Source organism: Pristiophorus japonicus, chromosome 15 (genome assembly GCF_044704955.1).
Source record: "Pristiophorus japonicus isolate sPriJap1 chromosome 15, sPriJap1.hap1, whole genome shotgun sequence".
NCBI classification, from domain to species: Eukaryota; Metazoa; Chordata; class Chondrichthyes; family Pristiophoridae; genus Pristiophorus; species Pristiophorus japonicus.
Window position 1 is genome coordinate 186,347,473 of NC_091991.1, and position 24,694 is coordinate 186,372,166.

The following is a 24,694-nucleotide window of genomic DNA, read 5'->3' on the forward strand; positions in this document are numbered from 1 at the left end:
TTAGATAGGTTAAGCAAATGGGCTAAGGTTTGGCAGATGGAATACAATGTCGGAAAGTGTGAGGTCATCCACCTTGGGAAAAAAAACAGAAAAAGGGATTATTATTTGAATGGGAAGAAATTACAACATGCTGCAGTGCAGAGGGACCTAGGGGTCCTTGTGCATGAAACTCTTTTTGGAGTTCATCTGCAAAACAAAAAAACATTAAACGGTGCCACCCGACCTGGGTGACACTCCAGACATTTACAAGGCCTTTTTTTTCTTCTTTTTTTTTCCCCCTTTTTTTTTTTGTGTTTTTCTTTTTTTGGTTTTTTTTTTTGGGCACTAAAATCACAATTTTCCCCAGTGCCCCCTATAAAAGGGAAGGGGGACACTAAAAGCACCGGCAATTAAAACAAGTTAAACTTAAAAACGTAAAATCAAATTAAAATTTGGTTGCCGGGCGTGATGATGCACTCCAGTCCCTCTGGTGCCCACCTCTCGTGGAAGGCCGCGAGCATACCGGTGGACACCGCGTGCTCCATCTCCAAGGACACCCTGGACCGGATGTAAGAGCGGAAGAGAGGCAGGCAGTCAGGTTGAACGACCCCCTCGACCGCCCGCTGCCTGGACCGGCTGATGGCACCCTTGGCCGTGCCCAGGAGCAGTCCTACGAGGAGGCCCTCGGACCTACCCGCTCCCCTCCGCACAGGGTGCCCAAAGATCAGGAGAGTGGGACTGAAGTGCAGCCAGAATTTCAGGAGCAGCCCCTTCAAATAATGGAACAGGGGCTGCAACCTTGTGCACTCAATAAAAACATGGAACACAGACTCCTCCAGACCGCAGAAATTGCAGGCGGCCTGGGAGTCCGTGAACCGGCTTAAAAATTTCTTGCACGGCACTGCTCCGTGCACCACCCTCCAGGCCAAGTCCCCGATGAATAGTGGGAGGACCCCTGCGTAGAGTGCCCTCCATCGGGGACCCCCGCCTCCTCCGGACGGCAAGATGGTACGCCATGGCGTGTCCGGACGGCCGGCGAGGATGGCAAAGTTGAGGGTGTGCAGGAGCAGCCCGTACAGGAAACCCCTCCGCGCGGAACTGAAAGGCACGGAGGGGATTTCCCCGAGGCGGCTCAAGTTGTGAGGCGCCGGCCCCCGAGGGAGGTTCCGGGGTTTGGCGCCGATGAGGAATTCCGTCCGGACGGGGGTCAGTTCGGACGGGATCTCCCCACGTGCTTGAGCCTCCTCGATGCACCTAACGGAGTCAGGGCCCAGAGCTGTTTTTAGCGACTCGATGGCATCGGCCGCGTGGTGGATGTTGGCAGAATTTAGGCGCCGCGCCAGCGTGTCTGGCGCCATCCAGTCCGCTCCTCCGCCATCGAGCAGGTCCCTGACCCTGGTCACCTCACCAGCCACAGCCCTCTCTTCCGACCGCCACATAAAACCTCGGCCGTGGAGGTACGGATTCCCGAGCAGCGGTTCCTGCAGGACGGCCGCCACTCCAGCCGGCGGAGAGCTGCGCTTGGTGGAGACTTTGTTCCAGACCCTGATGAGTTCCCTGTAAAAGACAGGCAGCTCCCGGAGGGCGGTCCTGGCACCCCCCAAGTTCACAAACAGGAGCTGCGTGTCATAATTGAGGTCGCGCTGCTGGCGGAAGAAATACCTCGCCAGAGCACACCACCTAGGAGGGGGCTCGACGTAAAGGTATCTCTGCAGGGTCTGAAGACGGAAAGTCGCGAGCTGGGCGCTGACGCACACCAACGACTGACCGCCCTCCTCAAGCGGGAGACTCAAGACCGCAGCAGAGACCCAGTGCTTCCTGTTGTCCTTGTGCATGAAACTCTTTTGAGTTAACCTGCAAAACATAAAACATGTATCCGTGCCACCCGACCTGGATGACACACACAAGACATTTACAAGGCCCTTTTTTGTTTTTTTTGGGGTTTTTTTTGTGTTTTTTTTTGGGCACTAAAAACAAATTTTTCCTTTTTCCAGTGCCCCCTATAAAAGGAGAGGGGGACACTAAAAGCACCGGCAATTAAAACAAATTAAACTTTAAAACGTAAAATCAAATTAAAATTTGGTTGCCGGGCGTGATGATGCACTCCAGTCCCTCCGGTGCCCACCTCTCGCGGAAGGCCGCGAGCGTACCGGTGGACACCGCGTGCTCCATCTCCAAGGACACCCTGGACCGGATGTAAGAGCGGAAGAGAGGCAGGCAGTCAGGTTGAACGACCCCCTCGACCGCCCGCTGCCTGGACCGGCTGATGGCACCCTTGGCCGTGCCCAGGAGCAGTCCTACGAGGAGGCCCTCGGACCTACCCGCTCCCCTCCGCACAGGGTGCCCAAAGATCAGGAGAGTGGGACTGAAGTGCAGCCAGAATTTCAGGAGCAGCCCCTTCAAATAATGGAACAGGGGCTGCAACCTTGTGCACTCAATAAAAACATGGAACACAGACTCCTCCAGACCGCAGAAATTGCAGGCGGCCTGGGAGTCCGTGAACCGGCTTAAAAATTTCTTGCACGGCACTGCTCCGTGCACCACCCTCCAGGCCAAGTCCCCGATGAATAGTGGGAGGACCCCTGCGTAGAGTGCCCTCCATCGGGGACCCCCGCCTCCTCCGGACGGCAAGATGGTACGCCATGGCGTGTCCGGACGGCCGGCGAGGATGGCAAAGTTGAGGGTGTGCAGGAGCAGCCCGTACAGGAAACCCCTCCGCGCGGAACTGAAAGGCACGGAGGGGATTTCCCCGAGGCGGCTCAAGTTGTGAGGCGTCCTTGTGCATGAATCCCAAAAAAGTTAGTTTGCAGGTGCAGCAGGTAATCAGGAAGGTGAATGGAATGTTGGCCTTCATTGCGAGAGGGATGGAATACAAAAGCAGGGAGGTCCTGCTGCAACTGTATAGGGTATTGGTGAGGCCGCACCTAGAGTACTCGTGCAGTTTTGCTCACCTTACTTAAGGAAGGATATACTAGCTTTGGAGGGGGTACAGAGACGATTCACTTGGCTGATTCCAGAGATGAGGTGGTTACCTTATGATGATAGATTGAGTAGACTGGGTCTTTACTCATTGGAGTTCAGAAGGATGAGGGGTGATCTTATAGAAACCTTTAAAATAATGAAAGGGATAGACAAGATAGAGGCAGAGAGGTTGTTTCCACTGGTCGGGGAGACTAGAACTAGGGGGCACAGCCTCAAAAAAAATACGGGGGAGCCAATTTAAAACCGAGTTGAGAAGCAATTTCTTCTCCCAGAGGGTTGTGAATCTGTGGAATTCTCTGCCCAAGGAAGCAGTTGAGGCTAGCTCATTGAATGTATTCAAGTCACAGATAGGTAAATTTTTAACCAATAAGGGAATTCAGGGTTATGGGGAGCGGGCGGGTAAGTGGAGCTGAGTCCACGGCCAGATCAGCCATGATCTTGTTGAATGGCGGAGCAGGCTCGAGGGGCTAGATGGCCTACTCCTGTTCCTAATTCTTATGTTCTTATGTTCCTCTCAGTCTCCTCTGTTCCAATGAGATCAAACCCAGCCTATCCAATCTGTCCTCCTAACTAAGATTCTCCATTCCAGGCAGCATCCTAGCAAATCTCCTCTGCACCCTCTCTAGTGCAATCACGTCCTTCCTATAATACGGCGACCAGAACTGCACGCAGTACTCCAGTTGTGGCCTAACCAAAGTATTAAACAATTTAAGCATAAACTCCCTGCTCTTTTTTCTATGCCTCGGCCAATAAAGGCAAGCATTCCGTATGCCTTCTTAGAGGACGAGACCGGGGAGTAATGGGGAACATGGAGATGGCAGAAACTCTGAACAAATCTTTACGATAGAGGACACTAACAATATTCCGACAGTGGATAGTCAGGGGTCTATAGGGGGGGGAGGAACTTAACACAATCACAATCACTAAGGAGGTGGTATTCAGTAAGATAATAGGACTAAAGGCAGATAAGTCCCTGGACCAGATGACTTGCATCCTAGGGTCTTAAGAAAAATAACGGCAGGGATTGTGGAAGCATTGGTTGTAATTTACCAAAGTTCCCTGGATTCTGGAGAGTTCCCAGCAGATTGGAAAACTGCAAATGTAACGCCCCTATTTAAAAAAGGAGACAGACAAAAAGCAGGAAACTATAGACCAGTTAGCCTAACATCTGTGGTTGGGAAAATGTTGGAGACCATTATTAAAGAAGTTGTAGCAGGACATTTGGAAAATCAAAATTCGGTCAGGCAGAGTCAGCATGGATTTATGAAGGGGAAGTCGTGTTTGACAAATTTGCTGGAGTTCTATGAGAATGTAATGAACAGGGTGGATAAAGGGGAACCAGTGGATGTGGTGTATTTGGACTTCCAGAAAGCATTTGACAAGGTGTCACGTAAAAGGTTACTGAAGATAAAAGTTCACGGGGTTGGGGGTAATATATTAGCATGGATAGAGGATTGGCTAACTAACAGAAAACAGAGAGTCGGGATAAATGGTTCATTCTCTGGTTGACAACCAGTAACTAGTGGGGTGCCGCAGGGATCAGTGCTGGGACCCCAACTATTTACAATCTATATTAACGACTTGGAAGAAGGGACTGAGTGTAACGTAGCCAAGTTTGCTGACGATACAAAGAAGGGAGGAAAAGCAATGTGTGAGGAGGACACACAAAATCTGCAAAAGGACACAGACAGGCTAAGTGAGTGGGCAAAAATTTGGCAGATGGAGTATAATGTTGGAAAGTGTGAGGTCATGCACTTTGGCAGAAAAAAATCAAAGAGCAAGTTATTATTTAAATGGAGAAAGATTGCAAAGTGCCGCAGTACAGCGGGACCTGGGGGCACTAGTGCATGAAACACAAAAGAATAGTATGCAGGTGCAACAGGTGATCAGGAAGGCCAATGGTATCTTGGCCTTTATTGCAAAGGGGATGGAGTATAAAAGCAGGGAAGTCTTGCTACAGTTATACAAGGTATTAGTGAGGCCACACCTGGAATACTGTGTGCAGTTTTGGTTTCCATATTTACGAAAGGATATACTTGCTTTGGAGGAAGTTTAGAGAAGGTTCACTCGGTTGATCCCGGGGATGAGGGGGTTGACTTATGAGGAAAGGTTGAGCAGGTTGGGTCTCTACTCATTGTAATTCAGAAGAATGAGAGATGATCTTATCGAAACGTATAAGATTATGAGGGGGCTTGACAAGGTGGATGCAGAGAGGAGATTTCCACTGATGGGGGAGACTAGAACTAGAGGGCATAATCTTAGAATAAGGGGCCGCCCATTTAAATCTGAGATGAGGAGAAATTTCTTCTCTCAGAGGGTTGTAAATCTGTGGAATTCGCTGCCTCAGAGAGCTGTGGAAGCTGGGACATTGAATAAATTTAAGACGGAAATAGATGGTTTCTTGAACGATAAGGGGATAAGGGGTTATGGGGAGCAGGCAGGGAAGTGGAGCTGAGTCCATGATCAGATCAACCATGAACTTATTGAATGGCGGAGCAGGCTCGAGGGGCCGTATGGCCGATTCCTATTCCTATTTCTTATGTTCTAGTATTTAACCACCTTATCCACCTGGCCTGCTACTTTCAGGGATCTGTGGACAAGCACTCCAAGGTCCCTTTGTTCATCTACACTATTAAGTGGCCTACTGTTTAATGTGTACACCCTTTCCTTATTAGCCCTTCCAAAGTGCATCACCTCACACTTCTCTGAATTAAATTCCATTTGCCACTGATCTGCTCACCTGGCCAGTAGATTGATATCCTCCTGCAGTCCATGACTTTCCTCTTCATTATCAACCACACAGCCAATTTTAGTGTTGTCTGCAAATTTCTTAATCATACTCCCTGTATTCAAATCTAAATCATTGATATATACCACAAAAAGCAAGGGACCCAGTACTGAGCCCTGTGGAACCCCACTGGAAACATCCTTCAAGTCACAAAAACATCCATCAATCATTACCCTTTGCTTCCTACTTCCAAGCCAATTTTGGATCCAACTTGACACTTTGCCCTGGATCCCATGGGCTTTAACCTTCATGACCAGTCTACCATGTGGTACCTTATCAAAAGCCTTGCTAAAGTCCATATATACTACATCGTATGCACTACCCTCATCGACCCTCTTGGTTACTGCTGTGTATGGAGAAAGAGTCAGACTGAACACTGTGAGCTCAAAGTAAAGTGTGACCTTAGTCTTTTATTGCAGGTCTCCAAATTGCCTCTCCAGCCTGTGAAGCCTTCTTAAATACCTGTGCTCCCAAGGGATTGTGGGATCTCTTGGGACTCCAAGGAATGAGCCCTCTGGTGGCTGTATAGAGTAAACACAAGTCCACATATATCACAACATTCCCCCCCCCCCCCAAAGTCAATATGAGTCGATCTGGGGCCCTTCTTGCCCTGGTTGATCGTCTCGGTGTGAAAGCTGGTGTTGTTGAATCATTTGTTGGCCCCTCGCTGGGCTGCTGTGCAGCTGGCCTTGCTGGGCTGCCTGGTGTGTTGGGCCCTGCAGGGCTGCTGTGGATGATGGGTTCTGCTTCGTGGTCAACCGTGGTGTCGGTTGCCACTGGTGTGTGTGTTGGGGGATCAAAAAAGGTAGGGTCCTAGGTGAGTTGCTCAGGATAGTCTGTGAATCTGAGTTTGATTTGGTCCAAGTGTTTCTGGTGAATGAGTCCATTTGAAAGTTTGACCCGAAACACCCTGCTCCTGGAAGCCACTTGGGACCTTGTCCATAATTTGATACAAATACAGGATCATTGACTTCAATCTATCTCGCATGACACATTTGCGCTATCATGGTATGCACTTTGTTGAAGTCGCCTGCTCTCCACCTGTTCATGTAGATCAGGGTGAACTAACGAGAACCTTGTCTTAAGTGCTCTTTTCATGAGCAGTTCAGCAGGTGGGATCCCAGTGAGTGAGTGTGGTCTCATGCGATAGCTAAGAAGAACTCGGGATAGGTGAGCCTTCAGTTATCCTCTTCAAGCCTTGCTTGGTGGTTTGCACTGCTCTCTCTGCCTGAACATTGGACGCTGGTTTAAACGGGGCAGATGTGACATGTTTGATCCCGTTACGGGTCATGAATTCTTTGAACTCAGCACTGGTAAAACATGGCCCGTTGTCGCTCACCAGGACATCGGGTAAGCCGTGTGTGGCAAACATGACCCGCAGGCTTTCACTGGTGGCAGCGGACGTGCTAGCCGACATTATCTCACATTCAATCCATTTGGAGTACGCGTCTACAATCACAAGGAACATTTTACCCAAGAACGAGCCTGCATAGTCGACGTGTACCCTAGACCACAGTTTGGAGGGCCAAGACCATAAACTTAGCAGCGCCTCCCTGGGTACATTGCTTAACTGCGAGCATGTATTACATCTGTGAACACAGGACTCTAAGTGGAATCTGGCTATTAGCTTTCATCATTACGATGCCTGGGTGGGTACTGTGGAGGTCAATGATGAAGGTAGTCTGCCTGTATAGACATTTCATCTTTGCGCCGCTGGAACGGCTTTATCTCTTCCTGCATTTCCACTGGGACACTGGACCAGTTCCCGTGAAACACACAGCTTTTGACTCGAGATAATAAGGGGTCCTGGCTTGTCCAGGTTTTGATCTGCCGGGCAGTGGCGGGCTTCCATAACCATGGCTAGATCAGCGGGCTGCGACATTTCCACCCCCGTGGTGGGCAATGGCAGCCTACTGAGAGCATCGGCGCAGTTTTCTGTGCCTGGCCTGTGGCGGATGGCAAAATTGTATGCAGACAACGTGAGTGCCCATCTCTGGATGCGGGCCGATGCGTTGGTATTTATCCCTTTACACTCGGAAAACAAGGATATAAGTGGCTTATGGTCAGTTTCCAATTTGATTTTTGGCCCAAACAGTTATTGATGCATTTCCTTTACCCCATAGACACACGCTAACGCTTCTTTTTCAATCATGCTGTAGGCTCTCTCGGCCTTAGACAGATTCCTGGATGCATAAGCAAGCGGTTGCAGTTTCCCAAAATCATTAGCTTGTTGCAATACACACCCAACACCATATGACGACACATCACATGCTAGTACCAAACGCATACATGGATCATACAACACAAGCAATTTGTTTCAGCATAACAATTTTCTCGCTTTTACAAAGGCATTTTCTTGGCTTTTGCCCCAAACCCATTCACCCCCTTTTCGTAGTAAAACATGTAGTGGTTCTAGCAGTGTGCTGAGACCCGGTAAGAAGTTACCAAAGTAGTTCAAGAGTCGCAGCTCCGTCACGTTCTGTGGCCTCGGTGCGATCTCGATTGCCTCTGTCTTCGCGTCGGTGGGCCTGATGCCTTCCGCTGCAATCCTCCTTCCCAGGAACTCCACTTCAGACGCCAGGAAAACGCACTTCAAGCATTTTAACCTGAGCCCCAGGCGGTTGAGTCGACTAAGAACCTCCTCCAGGTTCTGCAGATGCTCGACTGTGTTCCGACCTGTGACCAAGATGTTGTCCTGGAAGACCACAGTGTGCGGGACCGACTTCAGTAAACTTTCCATGTTTCTCTGGAATATCGCCGCCACTGATCGGATTCCAAATGGGCATCTGTTGCAAACAAAAAGACCTTTGTGCGTGTTGATGCAGGTGAGGGCCTGCGATGATTCCTCCAGTTCCTGCGTCATGTAGGCTGAAGTCAGATCCAGCTTCATGAACGTCTTTCCTCCCGCCAGCGTTGCAAAGAAATCATTGCCTTTTGGTAGTGGGTATTGGTCTTGCAGGGAGAAAGGATTGATAGTTACTTTGTAATTGCCACAGATTCTGATGGTGCCGTCTCCCTTGAGGACTGGGACAATAGGACTGGTCCATTCACTGAACTCGATCGGTGAAATGATGCCCTCTCGTTGCAGCCGGTCTAGCTCGATCTCTACCCTTTCTCTCATCATGTACGGTACTGCTCTCGCCTTGTGATGGATGGGTCACGCCCCCGGAATTAGGTGGATCTGCACTTTTGCTTCTTGGAGTTTGCCGATGCCTGGTTCGAACAGCGAAGGAAATTTGTTTACGACCTGGGCACACAAAGTGTCGTCAGCGGGCGATAGCGCTCGGACGTCGTCCCAGTTCCAGCGTATCTTTCCCAGCCAGCTCCTGCCGAGTAGCGTGAGACCATCGCCCGGTACCACCCAGAGTGGTAAGCTTGTGCACCGCTCCATCGTAGGAGACCTTTACAGTATTACTGCCGATTACAGGAATCAGTTCTTTTGTGTAAGTTCTTAATCTCGTGCGAACTGGAGTTAAGACTAGCCTTGAGGCCTTCTTGCACCACAAACTTTCAAAAGTCTTTTTGCCCATGATGGACTGGCTCGTGCCCGTGTTCAGCTCCATTGACACCGGGAGTCCATTTAGTTCAACATTCAGCATTATCGGGGGACAATTCGTGGTGAATGTGTGCACCCCATGTACCTCTGCCTCCTCTATCTGAGGCTCTGGTTCATAGTGATCTTCCGTGGATCTGTCCTCCTCTGCAACGTGGTGGTTTGCAGGTTGAACAGGCTTAGCAGCTCGCCTGCACACTCGTTGGAGGTGTCCCATTGTTCCACAGCCCTTGCAAATGTATGCTTTGAATCGGCATGAATGGAAACGATGATCACCCCCGCAGCGCCAACAAGGTGTTAATGGCCTTCCATTCATCACCCTTGATGGTGGACTCTGAGATATCTGCGGACGTGTAGCTGCAGGTATGTGTGACCTGCTCTGTACATTATGATTCAAAAACAAAAAGGGCCACTGTACAGCAAAATTCTAAAGGGTCAAAGTGTAATAAAAAGGCAAGCATGAAAGCTCGGTGCCTCAATGCAAGGAGTATTCGGAACCCAGGAGAGGGCTCTGAGCTAGTTAGAGTGGGTGAGAGCTCAGATGAACAGGACCCCAAGAAAGAATGCAAAAGGCAGGAGGCAACAGAGCAGAGTAGCACTGGGGTAAGTGTAAACCACAAGGTGATAGGAAGGGACAATTATGTATGAATATAAAGGGGCTGCAGGAGGAGTCAAAACTAAAAATCATGGTTTAAAAACTAGTATTAAAACCTCTACCTAAACGCACGCAGCATTCGAAATAAAGTAAATGAGTTGACGGCACAAATCATTACAAATGGGTATGATTTGGTGGCCATTACAGAAACATGGTTACAGGGTGGCCAAGACTGGGAATTAAACATACAGGGGTATCTGGCAATTCGGAAAGATAGATAAGAAGGGAAAGGAGGTGGGGTAGCTCTGTTAATAAAGGATGATATCAGGGCAGTTGTGAGAGACGATATTGGCTCTAATGAACAAAATGTTGAATCATTGTGGGTGGAGATTAGAGATAGTAAGGGGAAAAAGTCACTGGTGGGCGTAGTTTATAGGCCCCCAAATAATAACTTCACGGTGGGGCGGGCAATAATCAAGGGAATAATGGAGGCATGTGAAAAAGGAACGGCAGTAACCATGGGTGATTTTAACCTACATATCGATTGGTCAAATCAAATCGCACGGGATTGAGGAGGAATTCATAGAATGCATACGGGATTGTTTCTTAGAACAGTATGTTACAGAACCTACAAGGGAGCAAGCTATCTTAGATCTGGTCCTGTGTAATGAGACAGGAATAATAAACGATCTCCAAGGCAGAGAGGTTGTTTCCACTGGTCGGGGAGACTAGAACTAGGGGGCACAGCCTCAAAATACTGGGGAGCCAATTTAAAACCGAGTTGAGAAGCCATTTCTTCCCTCAGAGGGTTGTGAATCTGTGGAATTCCCTGCCCAAGGAAGCAGTTGAGGCTAGCTCATTGAATGTATTCAAGTCACAGATAGATAGATTTTTAACCAATAAGGGAATTAAGGGTTATGGGGAGCGGGTGGGTAAGTGGAACTGAGTCCACGGCCAGATCAGTCATGATCTTGTTGAATGGCGGAGCAGGCTCGAGGGGGTAGATGGCCTACTCCTGTTCCTAATTCTTAGGTTCTTATCACTTTGTTCACAGTACTTGTAGCAGCACTTGTGTGCTGAGAGATTTGCTTTGTATTGTCACTGGTGGCAATGAACGCCTGGGCTATCGCTGCGGCCTTACTCAAGGTTGGGGTCTCTACAGTCAAAAGCTTGTGAAGTTTGGTTTTGTGGCCAATGCCAAGTATGAAAAAGTCTCTGAGCATGTGCTCCAAATGTCCTTCAAATTCACAATGACCTGCAAGGCATCTCAGCTCAGCGACATAACTTGCTACTTCCTGGCCTTCAGACCTTTTGTAGGTGTAGAACTGGTACCCTGCTTTCCTTCGGGTTCAAATGCTCTCAGACCAGTGTGCACAATTCGTCATATGATTTCTCCGTGGGTTTTGCTGGAGTGAGCAGATTCTTCATGTGGGGCACCAACATGTGAGGAGGATCGCTCTGCGTTTGGCAGTGCTCTCTTCCCCGTGTAGCTCGTTGGCCACGAAGTATCGGTCGAGTCGTTCCACAAAAGTTTCCCAATCATCTCCCATCAAAAATTTCTCCAGGATGCCCACTGTTCTCTGCATCTTTGGGTTCGCTATCTGTATCTCGTCGCCAGTTGTTGTGTATGGAGAAAGAGTCAGACTGAACACTGAGTTCAAAGTAAAGTGTGACCTTAGTCTTTTATTGCAGGTCTCCAGAGTGCCTCTCCAACCTTTGAAGCCTTCTCAAATACCTGTGCTCCCAAAGGATTATGGGATCCCTTGGGACTCTAGGGAATGAGCCCTCTGGTGGCTGAACGGAGTAAATACAAGTCCACATATATAACAGTTACATCCTCAAAAAATTCAATCAGGTTAGTCAAACACGATCTTCTCTTAACAAATTCGTGCTGACTGTCCCTAATTAATCCTTGCCTTTCCAAATATAGATTTATCCTGTCCTTCAGGACTTTTTCCAATAATTTTCCAACCACTGAGGTTAGCTGACAGGCCTGTAATTACTCGGCCTATTCCTTTCTCCCTTCTTAAACAAGGGTACTACATTAGCAGTCCTCCAATCATCCGGCACCATGCCCAGATCCAAAGAGGACTGGAAAATAATGGTCAAGACCTCTGCTATTTCCTTTTTTACTTTGCTCAACAACCTGGGATGCATTTCATCCGGGCCTGGGGACTTATCTATTTTCAAAGTTGCTAAACCCTTTAATACTTCCTCTCTCACTATATTTACTTCATCCAGAATATCACACTCCTCCTCGATAGCAGTATCTGCATTGCCCCTTTCCTTTGTGAAAACGGATGCCAAGTATTTGTTAAGAACCCTACCAACATCTTCCGCCTCCACACAAAGATTACCCTCATGGTCTCTAATACGCCCTACCCTTTCCTTCGTTACCCTCTTACTCTTAATATATTTATAGAACATCTTAGGGTTTTCCTTAATTTTACTGGCCAAGAATTTCTCGTGCTCTCTCTTAGCATTCCTAATATCCTTTTTAATTTTTCCTCTTAACTTTCTATATTCCTCTAAAGAGTCGATAGTATTTAGACATTGGTATATGACATATGCATCCATTTTTTCTTAATCCTCCCCTGTAAGTCCCTCGACATCCAGGGGTTATAGAATTATTTTTCCCAGCTTTTTTCTTTAAGGGCACGTTTGGCCTGAATCTTTCAGACCTCCTCCTTGAATGCCTCCCACTGTTCCGACATGGATTTACCCACAAGTAGCTGTTTCCAGTTCACTGTGGTCAGTCGAGGAGGCGGGAGCTCGGAGCAGCGCGAGTCCGGGGTCGGCGAGAGGCTTATAAAGGCCAGCGGGAGTCGAGCAGTTCGAGCAGTCAGTCGAGGAGACGGGAGCTCTGAGCAGCGCGAGTCCGGGGTCGGCGAGAGGCGTACCGGTGCAGCTACAGGGAGAAGGCAAAAAAGAAGTAGAAAGAAACAGAAAGGTGACGTCACAGCCAAGGGGGTAAGTGATTGGCTGGATTGGTGAGTAATTTTTCTTTTTTCTCTTCTATAACAGTCAGTAACTTTTAACATTGTTGTTGCCAATTTAAGTGTATCTAAGGGTTAAGTCATGGCAGGGGAGCTCGGTCACGTGATATGCTCCTCCTGTACCATGTGGGAACTCAGGGATGCTTCCGGTGTCCCTGGCGACTACATCTACGGGATGAGTATCCGCCTCCAGCTCCTGACGGACCGCGTTGCAGAGTTGGAGCTGAGGGTGGATTCACTCTGGAGCATCCACGATGCTGAGAACAACGTCAGTAGCACGTGTAGCGAGTTGGTCTTACCGCAGGAGAAGGGTCCACAGCCAATTAGGGAATGGAAGACCAGCAGGAAGAGTAGAGCAAGGAAGGTAGTGCAGGGGTCCCCTGTGGTCATCCCCCTGCAAAACAGATACACTGCTTTGAGTGCTGTTGAGGGGGATGACTCATCAGGGGAGGGCAGCAGCAAACAAGTTCATGGCACCGTGGGTGGCTCTGCTGCACAGGAGGGCAGGAAAAAGAGTGGGAGAGCGATAGTGATAGGGGATTCAATTGTGAGGAGAATAGATAGGCGTTTCTGCGGCCGCAACCGAGACTCCAGGATGGTATGTTGCCTCCCTGGTGCAAGGGTCAAGGATGTCTTAGAGCGGGTGCAGGACATTCTAAAAAGGGAGGGAGAACAGCCAGTTGTCGTGGTGCACATTGGTACCAACGACATAGGTAAAAAAAGGGATGAGGTCCTACAAAATGAATTTAAGGAGCTAGGAGCTAAATTAAAAGGTAGGACCTCAAAAGTAGTAATCTCGGGATTGCTACCAGTGCCACGTGCTAGTCAGAGTAGGAATCGCAGGATAGCGCAGATGAATACGTGGCTTGAGCAGTGGTGCAGCAGGGAGGGATTCAAATTCCTGGGGCATTGGAACCGGTTCTGGGGGAGATGGGACCCAGTACAAACCGGACGGTCTGCACCTGGGCAGGACCGGAACCAATGTCCTAGGGGGAGTGTTTGCTAGTGCTGTTGGGGAGGAGTTAAACTAATATGGCAGGGGGATGGGAACCAATGCAGGGAGACAGAGGGAAACAAAAAGGAGACAAAAGCAAAAGACAGAAAGGAGATGAGGAAAAGTGGAGGGCAGAGAAACCCAAGAAAAAGAACAAAAAGGGCCACTGTACAGCAAAATTCTAAAAGGACAAAACAAAGGGTGTTAAAAAAACAAGCCTGAAGGCTTTGTGTCTTAATGCAAGGAGTATCTGTAATAAGGAGGATGAATTAACTGTGCAAATAAATGTTAACAAATATGATGTGATTGGGATTACGGAGACGTGGCTCCAGGATGATCAGGACTGGGAACTCAACATCCAGGGGTATTCAACATTCAGGAAGGATAGAATAAAAGGAAAAGGAGGTGGAGTAGCATTGCTGGTTAAAGAGGAGATTAATGCAATAGTTAGGAAGGACATTAGCTTGGATGATGTGGAATCTATACGGGTAGAGCTGCAGAACACCAAAGGGCAAAAAACATTAGTGGGTGTTATGTACAGACCTCCAAACAGTAGTAGTGATGTTGGGGAGGGCATTAAACAGGAAATTAGGGGTGCATGCAATAAAGGTGCAGCAGTTATAATGGGTGACTTTTATATGCACATAGATTGGGTTAACCAAACTGGAAGCAATACGGGGGAGGAGGATTTTCTGGAGTGCATAAGGGATGGTTTTCTAGACCAATATGTCAAGGAACCAACTATGGGGGAGGCCATCTTAGACTGGGTGTTGTGTAATGAGAGAGGATTAATTAGCAATCTCGTTGTGCGAGGCCCCTTGGGGAAGAGTGACCATAATATGGTGGAATTCTGCATTAGGATGGAGAATGAAATAGTTAATTCAGAGACCATGATCCAGAACTTAAAGAAGGGTAACTTTGAAGGTATGAGGTGTGAATTGGCTTGGATAGATTGGCGAATGATACTTAAGGGGTTGACTGTGGATGGGCAATGGCAGACATTTAGAGACCGCATGGATGAACTACAACAATTGTACATTCCTGTCTGTCGTAAAAATAAAAAAGGGAAGGTGGCTCAACCGTGGCTATCAAGGGAAATCAGAGATAGTATTAAAGCCAAGGAAGTGGCATACAAATTGGCCAGAAAAAGCAGCGAACCCGGGAACTGGGAGAAATTTAGAACTCAGCAGAGGAGGACAAAGGGTTTGATCAGGGCAGGGAAAATGGAGTACGAGAAGAAGTTTGCAGGGAACATCAAGACGGATTGCAAAAGTTTCTATGGATATGTAAAGAGAAAAAGGTTAGTAAAGACAAACGTAGGTCCCCTGCAGTTAGAATCAGGGGAAGTCATAACGGGGGACAAAGAAATGGCAGACCAATTGAACAAGTACTTTGGTTCGGTATTCACTAAGGAGGACACAAACAACCTTCCGGATATAAAAGGGGTCAGAGGGTCTAGTAAGGGGGAGGAACTGAGGGAAATCTTTATTAGTCGGGAAATTGTGTTGGGGAAATTGATGGGATTGAAGGCCGATAAATCCCCAGGGGCTGATGGACTGCATCCCAGAGTACTTAAGGAGGTGGCCTTGGAAATAGCGGATGCATTGACAGTCATTTTCCAACATTCCATTGACTCTGAATCAGTTCCTATCGAGTGGAGGGTAGCCAATGTAACCCCACTTTTTAAAAAAAGGAGGGAGTGAGAAAACAGGGAATTATAGACCGGTCAGCCTGACCTCAGTAGTGGGTAAAATGATGGAATCAATTATTAAGGATGTCATAGCAGCTCATTTGGAAAGAGGTGACATGATAGGTCCAAGTCAGCATGGATTTGTGAAAGGGAAATCATGCTTGACAAATCTTCTGGAATTTTTTGAGGATGTTTCCAGTCGAGTGGACAAGGGAGAACCAGTTGATGTGGTATATTTGGACTTTCAGAAGGCTTTCGACAAGATCCCACACAAGAGATTAATGTGCAAAGTTAAAGCACATGGGATTGGGGGTAGTGTGCTGACATGGATTGAGAACAGGTTGTCAGACAGGAAGCAAAGAGTAGGAGTAAATGGGTACTTTTCAGAATGGCAGGCAGTGACTAGTGGGGTACCGCAAGGTTCTGTGCTGGGGCCCCAGCTGTTTACACTGTACATTAATGATTTAGACGAGGAGATTAAATGTAGTATCTCCAAATTTGCGGATGACACCAAGTTGGGTGGCAGTGTGAGCTACGAGGAGGATGCTATGAGGCTGCAGAGTGACTTGGATAGGTTAGGTGAGTGGGCAAATGCATGGCAGATGAAGTATAATGTGGATAAATGTGAGGTTATCCACTTTGGTGGTAAAAACAGAGAGACAGACTATTATCTGAATGGTGACAGATTAGGAAAAGGGGAGGTGCAACGAGACCTGGGTGTCATGGTACATCAGTCATTGAAGGTTGGCATGCAGGTACAGCAGGCGGTTAAGAAAGCAAATGGCATGTTGGCCTTCATAGCGAGGGGATTTGAGTACAGGGGCAGGGAGGTGTTGCTACAGTTGTACAGGGCCTTGATGAGGCCACACCTGGAGTATTGTGTACAGTTTTGGTCTCCTAACTTGAGGAAGGACATTCTTGCTGTTGAGGGAGTGCAGCGAAGGTTCACCAGACTGATTCCCGGGATGGTGGGACTGACATATCAAGAAAGACTGGATCAACTGGGCTTGTATTCACTGGAGTTCAGAAGAATGAGAGGAGACATCATAGAAACGTTTAAAATTCTGACGGGTTTAGACAAGTTAGATGCAGGAAGAATGTTCCCAATGTTGGGGAAGTCCAGAACCAGGGATCACAGTCTAAGGATAAGGGGTAAGCCATTTAGGACCGAGATGAGGAGAAACTTCTTCACCCAGGCAGTTGGGAACCTGTGGAATTCTCTACCACAGAAAGTTGTTGAGGCCAATTCACTAAATATATTCAAAAGGGAGTTAGATGAAGTCCTTACTACTAGGGGGATCAAGGGGTATGGTGAGAAAGCAGGAAGGGGATACTGAAGTTGCATGTTCATCTATTCTCTCATTGAATGGGGGTGCAGGCTAGAAGGGCTGAATGGCCTACTCCTGCACCTATTTTCTATGTTTTCTATGTTCTAAATCACTCCCTAACTTAGCAAAATTAGCTTTTCCCCAATTCGGAACTTTTATTCCAGGCCTAACCTTGTCCTTATCTATAACCAACTTGAATCTGACTGAATTATGATCACTAGCACCCAAGTGCTCCCCCACTAATACCCCTTCAACCTGCCCAGCTTCATTCCCCAAAACTAAATCCAAGACCGGCCCCTCACGTGTTGGGCTTGTTACATACTGACTAAAAAGGTTCTCTTGAATGCATTTCAAGAATTTTTCACCCTCTTTACCGTTCACACTAAATTTGTCCCAATCAATATTTGGATAGTTAAAATCACTCCCTAAATTAGCAAAATATATGTTTCGATAAGATCACCTCTCATTCTTCTGAATTCCATTGAGTATTGGCCCAACCTGCTCGATCTATCTTCATAAGTCAACGGCCTCATCTCCGGAATCAACCTAGTGAACCTTCTCTGAACTGCCTCCAATGCAAGTATATCCTTCCTTAAATACAGTGACCAAAACTGTACACAGTACTCCAGGTGTGGCCTCATCAATACCCTGGACAGTTGTAGCAGGACTTCTCTGCTTTTATACTCTATCCCCCTTGTAATAAAGGCCAACATTCCATTTGCCTTCCTGATCACTTGCTGTACCTGCATGCTAACTTTTTGTGTTTCACATACAAGGACCCCCAGGTCCCTCTGTACTGCAGCACTTTGTAATTTTTCTCCATTTAAATTATAATTTACTTTTCTATTATTTATATCAAAGTGGATAACCTCACATTTTCCCACATTATACTCCATCTGACAAATTTTTGCCCACTCACTTAGCCCACTTGCCCGCCCCGGGCTTCCCCCGTTCCAGATTGCGAGACACCCCGAGAATTAGCGAAAAGATTGATATTTCCACAGCGCCTTCCAGAACCTCAGGATGTCCCAAAGCACTGCACAACCAATGAAGCACTTTCTGAAGTGTAGGCACTGTTGGAATGTAGGAATTGCGGCTCCCACAACCAGATCATCTTTTTTGTTTAGTGATGTTGGTTGAGGGCTAAATATTGGCCAGGACACCAGGGAGAACTCCCCTACTCTTCTTCGAAATAGTGCCATGGGATCTTTTATGTAGATGCGAGAGGACAGACGGGACCTTGGTTTAACGTCACATCCGAAAGACGGCACCTCCGACAGTGCAGCACTCCCTTGGTACTGTCCTTCCGACAGTGCAGCACTCCCTCAGTACTGCCACTTCGACAGTGCAGCACTCCCTCAGTACTGCCCCTCCGACAGTGCAGCGCTCCCTCAGTACTGCCCCTCTGACAGTGCGGCACTCCCTCAGTACTGTCCCTCCGACAGTGCAGCGCTCCCTCAGTACTGCCCCTCCGACAGTGCAGCGCTCCCTCAGTACTGTCCCTCCGACAGTGCAGCACTCCCTCAGTACTGCCCCTCTGACAGTGCGGCACTCCCTTAGTACTGTCCCTCCGACAGTGCAGCGCTCCCTCAGTACTGCCCCTCCGACAGTGCAGCGCTCCCTCAGTACTGTCCCTCCGACAGTGCAGCGCTCCCTCAGTACTGCCCCTCTGACAGTGCGGCACTCCCTTAGTACTGTCCCTCCGACAGTGCAGCGCTCCCTCAGTACTGTCCCTCCGACAGTGCAGCGCTCCCTCAGTACTGCCCCTCCGACAGTGCGGCACTCCCTCAGTACTGTCCCTCCGACAGTGCAGCACTCCCTCAGTACTGCACTGAGTGCTGGGGACTGTTCCTATGGTCCCTATTGGTTTCGGGGTGTGCCGTCCATTTAAAACTGAGATGAGGAGGAATTTCTTCTCTCAGAAGGTTGTAAATCTGTGGAATTGTCTGCCCCAGAGAGCTGTGGAGGCTGGGACACTGAACGTATTTAAGGCAGAGATCGACAGATTTTTGAGCGATAATGGAGTCGAGGGTTATGGGGAGCGGGCAGGGAAGTGGAGCTGAGTCCATGATCAGATCAGCCATGATCTTATTGAATGGCGGAGCAGGCTCGAGGGGCCAAATGATCTACTCCTGCTCCTATTTCTTATGTTCTTATGCTCTAACTTACCAGGAATTAAAATCTCTCGAGTTACACACCTAACATGCGAATGCAAAACAAATCCTGGTTCAGTGGTTTTTCTGGGATTTTAGACCGCAATAATTCCCCATTGACTGGGACCTGCCTTAGAAATCCAGCAATGGCCAAGGGTCTGGACACATAACAGGGGTCCGAGCACAGGCCAGGGGTCAGGGCACAGGCCAGGGGTCAGGGCACAGGCCAGGGGTCAGGTCAGGGCCACAGAACACAGGTCAGGGCCACAGGACACAGGTCAGGGCCACAGGACAGGGCCACAGGACACAGGCCAGGGCCACAGGACAGGGGTCAGGGCCACAGGACACAGGACAGGGGTCAGGGTCACAGGACACAGGCCAGGGGTCAGGGCACAGGACAGGGGTCAGGCCAGGAGTCAGGCCAGGGGTCAGGGCACAGGCCAGGGGTCAGGGCCACAGGACACAGGGGTCAGGGCCACAGGACACAGGACAGGGGTCAGGGCCACAGGACACAGGACAGGGGTCAGGGCCACAGGACACAGGACAGGGGTCAGGGCCACAGGACACAGGACAGGGGTCAGGGCCACAGGACACAGGACAGGGGTCAGGGCCACAGGACACAGGACAGGGGTCAGGGCACAGGCCAGCATGAGTTTCATTTTTATAGACCCCTGATAGAGTAAGGAAATTTCCCCTCTATCAGCCTGGACTGATCGGCCCAACATCTCCCCACCAGCCCCTTTTCTGGGCACTTAACATACCTCAAATCCATAAATATCTAAGATGGCTATGGACAAGGATTCTGTCTTTGGGGAAACCAACTTGTTTATCCTGTCAGTGAGCCAAGTGAAGAGCAGAGAGTAAAGAATCTTGGCAACGGCATCTCTGCAAGAAAAGAAAAGCCATGTTATCAACAGGAACTGACTCTGTCAGCTGCATGCTGCCCCTCGGCGACAGACGTGCAGTCAGCTTCCACACATACCTCTCCCTCTCCGCAACCTCTCGTCCTTCCACTGCCTCTGATTTGTCCAACAGCCAGTATTGTATGAGCCGCAATTTCCTCCAGTTAAGTATTGGGAAGACCAAGACCATTGCCTTCAGCTGTGCCACAAAATCTGTTCCTCGCCATCGTTTCCAAACCCTCCGTCTCAGGCTGAACCAGATTGTTTGAAATTTCAGCATCCCATTCGACCCTGAGCAGAGCTTCTGATCCCATATCCTCTCCGTCAGAAAGACTGCGACTTCCAGCTCTGTAATCGCCTGTCTCCGACCTACCTCAAGCCTTTGTGACTTCCAGATTCGACGAATCTAATGGTCTACTGCCGGCCTCCTGTCTTCTGTAAACATCAGCTCATCTGAAATGTTGCTACCTCTATCCTATCCCACAGCAAATCCACTCCCCCATCACCCTCGCACTCACTGACCTGCATTGGCTCCTGTTCCCCCAATGCTCAAATCTAACATTTTCATTTTCATCATTGATTGCTCCTTATCCCTTCCCATCTCTGTGACCGTCTGTGAATGTCCACACGCCCCCTCCACACCTCCACACCTCCACTTGTCCACACGTCCAATAGTCCCTGAAATGCCTCGAGCATTCTTCCAGTTTCCCACCATGAACTCACCGGAGGGAGGCTGGTGCAGAGTGGTTTGTGCTGCTAGAATTTCTAATCTCACAAGTCCAATGGTGAAAACGGAGGCGGGATGGGAAAGTTACTGGCCAGAAATAGTTTGCGTTTTGATACTTAAGTTTGGGCATCTGGGCCCTGCATCAAGGGGCACAGCGCAAAGGGAGGCAATGTACACCTCTCTCGGCACAAGGATGGGAAACTCCCGAGCTAAAGTGCTGGGCCGTGAGCTGTCTGGGAGGTGGGGGGGGGGGGGGGTGGGGGGGAACTTATAAAAACCACAAAAACATTCCTAAATCAATCACAACAGAAATTGCAAAAATAATTAAAAGAACAAATACTTGCACTTACCTTTGGAGTCCTCACCGCCGCTGGCATGGCTGGACCGCACTGATTCCCCAGGCGCTCATTGCGGACGTATCTCCGGGTGGACACGTGCCAGTGTCGCAGCTGGGGTGTTGTACACCTGGCACAGCTCAGCGCCGCGGCAAAACCCAACCCAAGGATCGCAGCGGGCGCTGGAGATCTCACCGCCGCCTTTCACACCGCTCCGGGGCAAACCCCGAGCACAAAGGATGGGACAATCCAGCTCCCTACCTCCAGTGGTGTACATTTCCAGCAGAGCATAGGATGAAATTTCACAGTAGCAGACACAAAAACATTCAGGAAATAATGGGGAAGTAAGGGTCTATAGAGAATGACGAACTGAAAGAAATCAGTTTAAGTAAAAGGTATAGTACTGGAGAAATTAATGGGACTAAGTGATGACAAATCCCCTGGACCCAACGACCTGCATCCCAGGGTTTTAAAAGAGGTAGATGCAGATAGTGGATACACTGGTATTAATCTTTCAGAATTGCCAAGATTCTAGAACAGTCCCCAAGGATTGGAAGGTAGCAAACATAACCCCTCTGTTTAAGAAACGGGGAAGAGAAAAAACGGGGAACTATAGGCCAGTTAGCCCGACATCAGTAGTAGGCAAAATGCTAGAATCTATTATTAAGGACTAGGGGCTAGACTTTCCGTTATGTTTGCATGCATACTGCCTACTTAAATGCCGAAATGAGGTATAACGCCCATATGTTGCCCATTTAGCCACAAAATGGAACGCCCATTACCCGGTCACTTATTGCCGAATGTTACTTTCGGCCTGTATTTAACGGCGATAAAAAATAATACTGCCCGCCCACTTTATTTTGGCAGAAAGATCAGAATGGGCGAAACCAACGGCCATAATATCGGCCAGCGTTACTTACGGCATTTAATTAACACCAAGATTTAATAATACCGCCCGCCCACTTATTTTTGTCATAAATATCAGATTTGCCAAAACTAACACCCAAAATATCGCCGAGCGTTACTTTTGGCACCTTGCACACATATCGTCGAAAATAGTGCCCACCGAAAAAACCGCTGTGAAAAAGTTGCTCTCACCTGAACTAATCACAGCGGTATGGACACCATTTTGTAAATCGCAGGTTGCTTCATTTAAAAGGCTGCTTCAACTTCTAGGGAGTTTTGATGTACTCTTAAGTTCTTTTAAGGTGATGTGAACATCTGAACAAACATCTTATCATACTGTGGACAATTGGAATTTAGTTTAGATGTCTTAGTGGGGAAATTTATTGTTTGTGAACAATAGGTATAACACTGATAGTTATTGAAATGGGGCCTGTCATTTCTCAGCCTGTCTTGATGACTACGCATATGCTGCAGACTAGAGATGGCAGAAGGTATATTCGACAACATTATGTGCCCAATCTAAGACGTGCCAGACCGATGAGGAGGACCAGACCTTACAGGCAGAAGCGGTCTTACCTCAACTTGTCCGATAACACCTGCCTTAGGAGACTGTGCTTCCACAAAGAGGTTATCAGTGAGATATGCCAGCTCATCAGGGGAGATCTGCAGCCAGCCAGCACCATCAGGACCGTCGAGGTCAAGATCACCGCGGCACTTTCGTTCTACGCATCGGGTTCCTTTCAGGCCTCAGCTGGCGATGTTTTCACTATATATTAGCATGCCACACATTGCTGCATTCAACAGGTCACTGAAGCCCTTTACGCACACAGGATGGACTTTATCATCTTCCCTATGACCACGGAGGCTCAGAATGAGAGGGCTCTAGGATTGTACCGAATTGCTAACTTCCCCAAGGTGCAGGGAGCAATAGACTGTACGCAGATCGCGATGCGGGCACCTTTTCAGGATGCAGAGGTTTTTCGGGACCGAAAAGGATTCCACTCCCTGAATGTGCAACTCATTGTCAACCACCAGCAAATAATTATGACAGTGAATGCCAAATTTCCGGGCAGCATCCATGATGCTCACATCCTGTGTGAGAGCGCTGTATCTGACATATTTACCAGTCAGCCACAAGATCAATGTTGGATGCTTGGTGACAAAGGATATGGCCTCGCCACCTGGCTGATGACCCCCCTACGTAACACCCACACAGAAACCGAGAAGCGATACAACGAGAGCCACAGAGCCATACTCAATATCTTCGAGAAAACCATTGGCGTGCTTAAGCAACGCTTTAGATGCCTGGACCACTCAGGAGGCGAGCTACAATACCACCCTCAATTCGCTCAATAGTTCGATTCATGGTGGTGTGCTCCATGCTGCACAACCTGGCTATCAGGAGGGGACAAGAATTGCCAGAAGGGACTGACGGTCCACCTCAGGAGAGAGAGGAAGAGGAGGACGAGGAGGTGGACGCTGACCTCAAGCCAGACAATCAGGCTGACACTGACACCACGCCCCTCTAGACTGCAGGAAAGGGCCCGTGGTGGCTACATAGCTGCAAGATTCTTACGTCAGCAGCTCATAAATGAACACTTTGCTTGAAAGAACGTTGTTGGTATTTACAAAGCTGCAACACTGCTGTGTCTGCAACTCATACATCACTGGTGTGCATCACCTTGGTGACAGTTAAAGTTTAAGTTGATTGAAGTTAAGTTTAATTATACCCTTTCATGTTAAAGAATCACCAGTGTGTAACGGTGCAGCTATCTGAGACAATGTGCAACAAGGTTATGTTAAATAAAAAACATTTAATCCGACCATTTGTGTGAAATCATAATTATAATTGTAAAAAACACCCCACCCCACCACAATTTTATCACATTTACATTGTCATGTATCTGACATTATTATATATAACTGTATCCTAACATGCTATACATGACTGTAATAAGATATGACCTGTAACCATCAGCATACCTTACCACCGGGGGTGCACTTGCAAGAGACAGGTATATAAGCACAGGTCTCAGGCAAGTGCAGCATTCCAGAGCTGTGAAATAAAGGTGCAGGTCCAGAGTGACCTTGACTTCACTACATGCCTCGTGTGAATCTGTACTGAGGGGACAGGACTTTACAGTGGCGACGAGTTACGGGATTACAGAATCCACAGAATGGCGAACAACGGATCAGATGAAAAGTACAATGTGGGAGACAATTGGGAGGACTTTATAGAAAGGCTCCAGCAAAGCTTTGTAACCAAAGACTGGTTAGGCGATGATAAGGCAGACAATGGAAGAGCCCATCTCTTGACCAGCTGTGGCTCGAAAACATACGCTTTAATGAAGGATCTGTTGGCACCCGAGAAACCAGCAAGCAAGTCGCTTGAAGAATTGAGCACACTGGTAAGAGACCACCTGAAGCCAGCGAGCAGCCTACACATGGCCAGACACAGGTTCTACAACTACAGACGCTGTGTGGGCCAGAACATACCCGACTTCCTGGCGGAACTTCGGAGGTTGGCTAGTTTATGCGAGTTCTCCGATGAACTGAGGAGAGAAATGCTGAGAGACTTTTTTATTGAAGGAATAGGCCACGCAGCCATATTCCGAAAGCTCACAGAGACCAAGAACCTGACCTTAGAGGCAGCAGCACTGGTTGCACAGACATTCTTGGAGGGGAAGAAGAAACGAGGTTGATTTACAATGCAGGTACGACAACTAACGAAATATCGGAACAAGAAGTTCACAGCACTAAACAAGC

The 24,694-nt window shown here is 48.4% G+C and overlaps 1 protein-coding gene across 4 annotated transcripts in view; it reads right to left on the minus strand.

Moving 5' to 3' along the window:
• Window positions 1-24,694, minus strand: part of LOC139281327 (unconventional myosin-XV-like) — a 628,080-nt gene that overhangs the window by 262,985 nt on the left and 340,401 nt on the right. For all 4 annotated transcript variants that reach the window (XM_070901485.1, XM_070901486.1, XM_070901487.1 and 1 more), the window contains one exon: window positions 19,820-19,943. In XM_070901485.1, coding sequence (XP_070757586.1) covers window positions 19,820-19,943 — 124 coding nt within the window. The remainder of the gene's footprint in view (window positions 1-19,819; window positions 19,944-24,694) is intronic.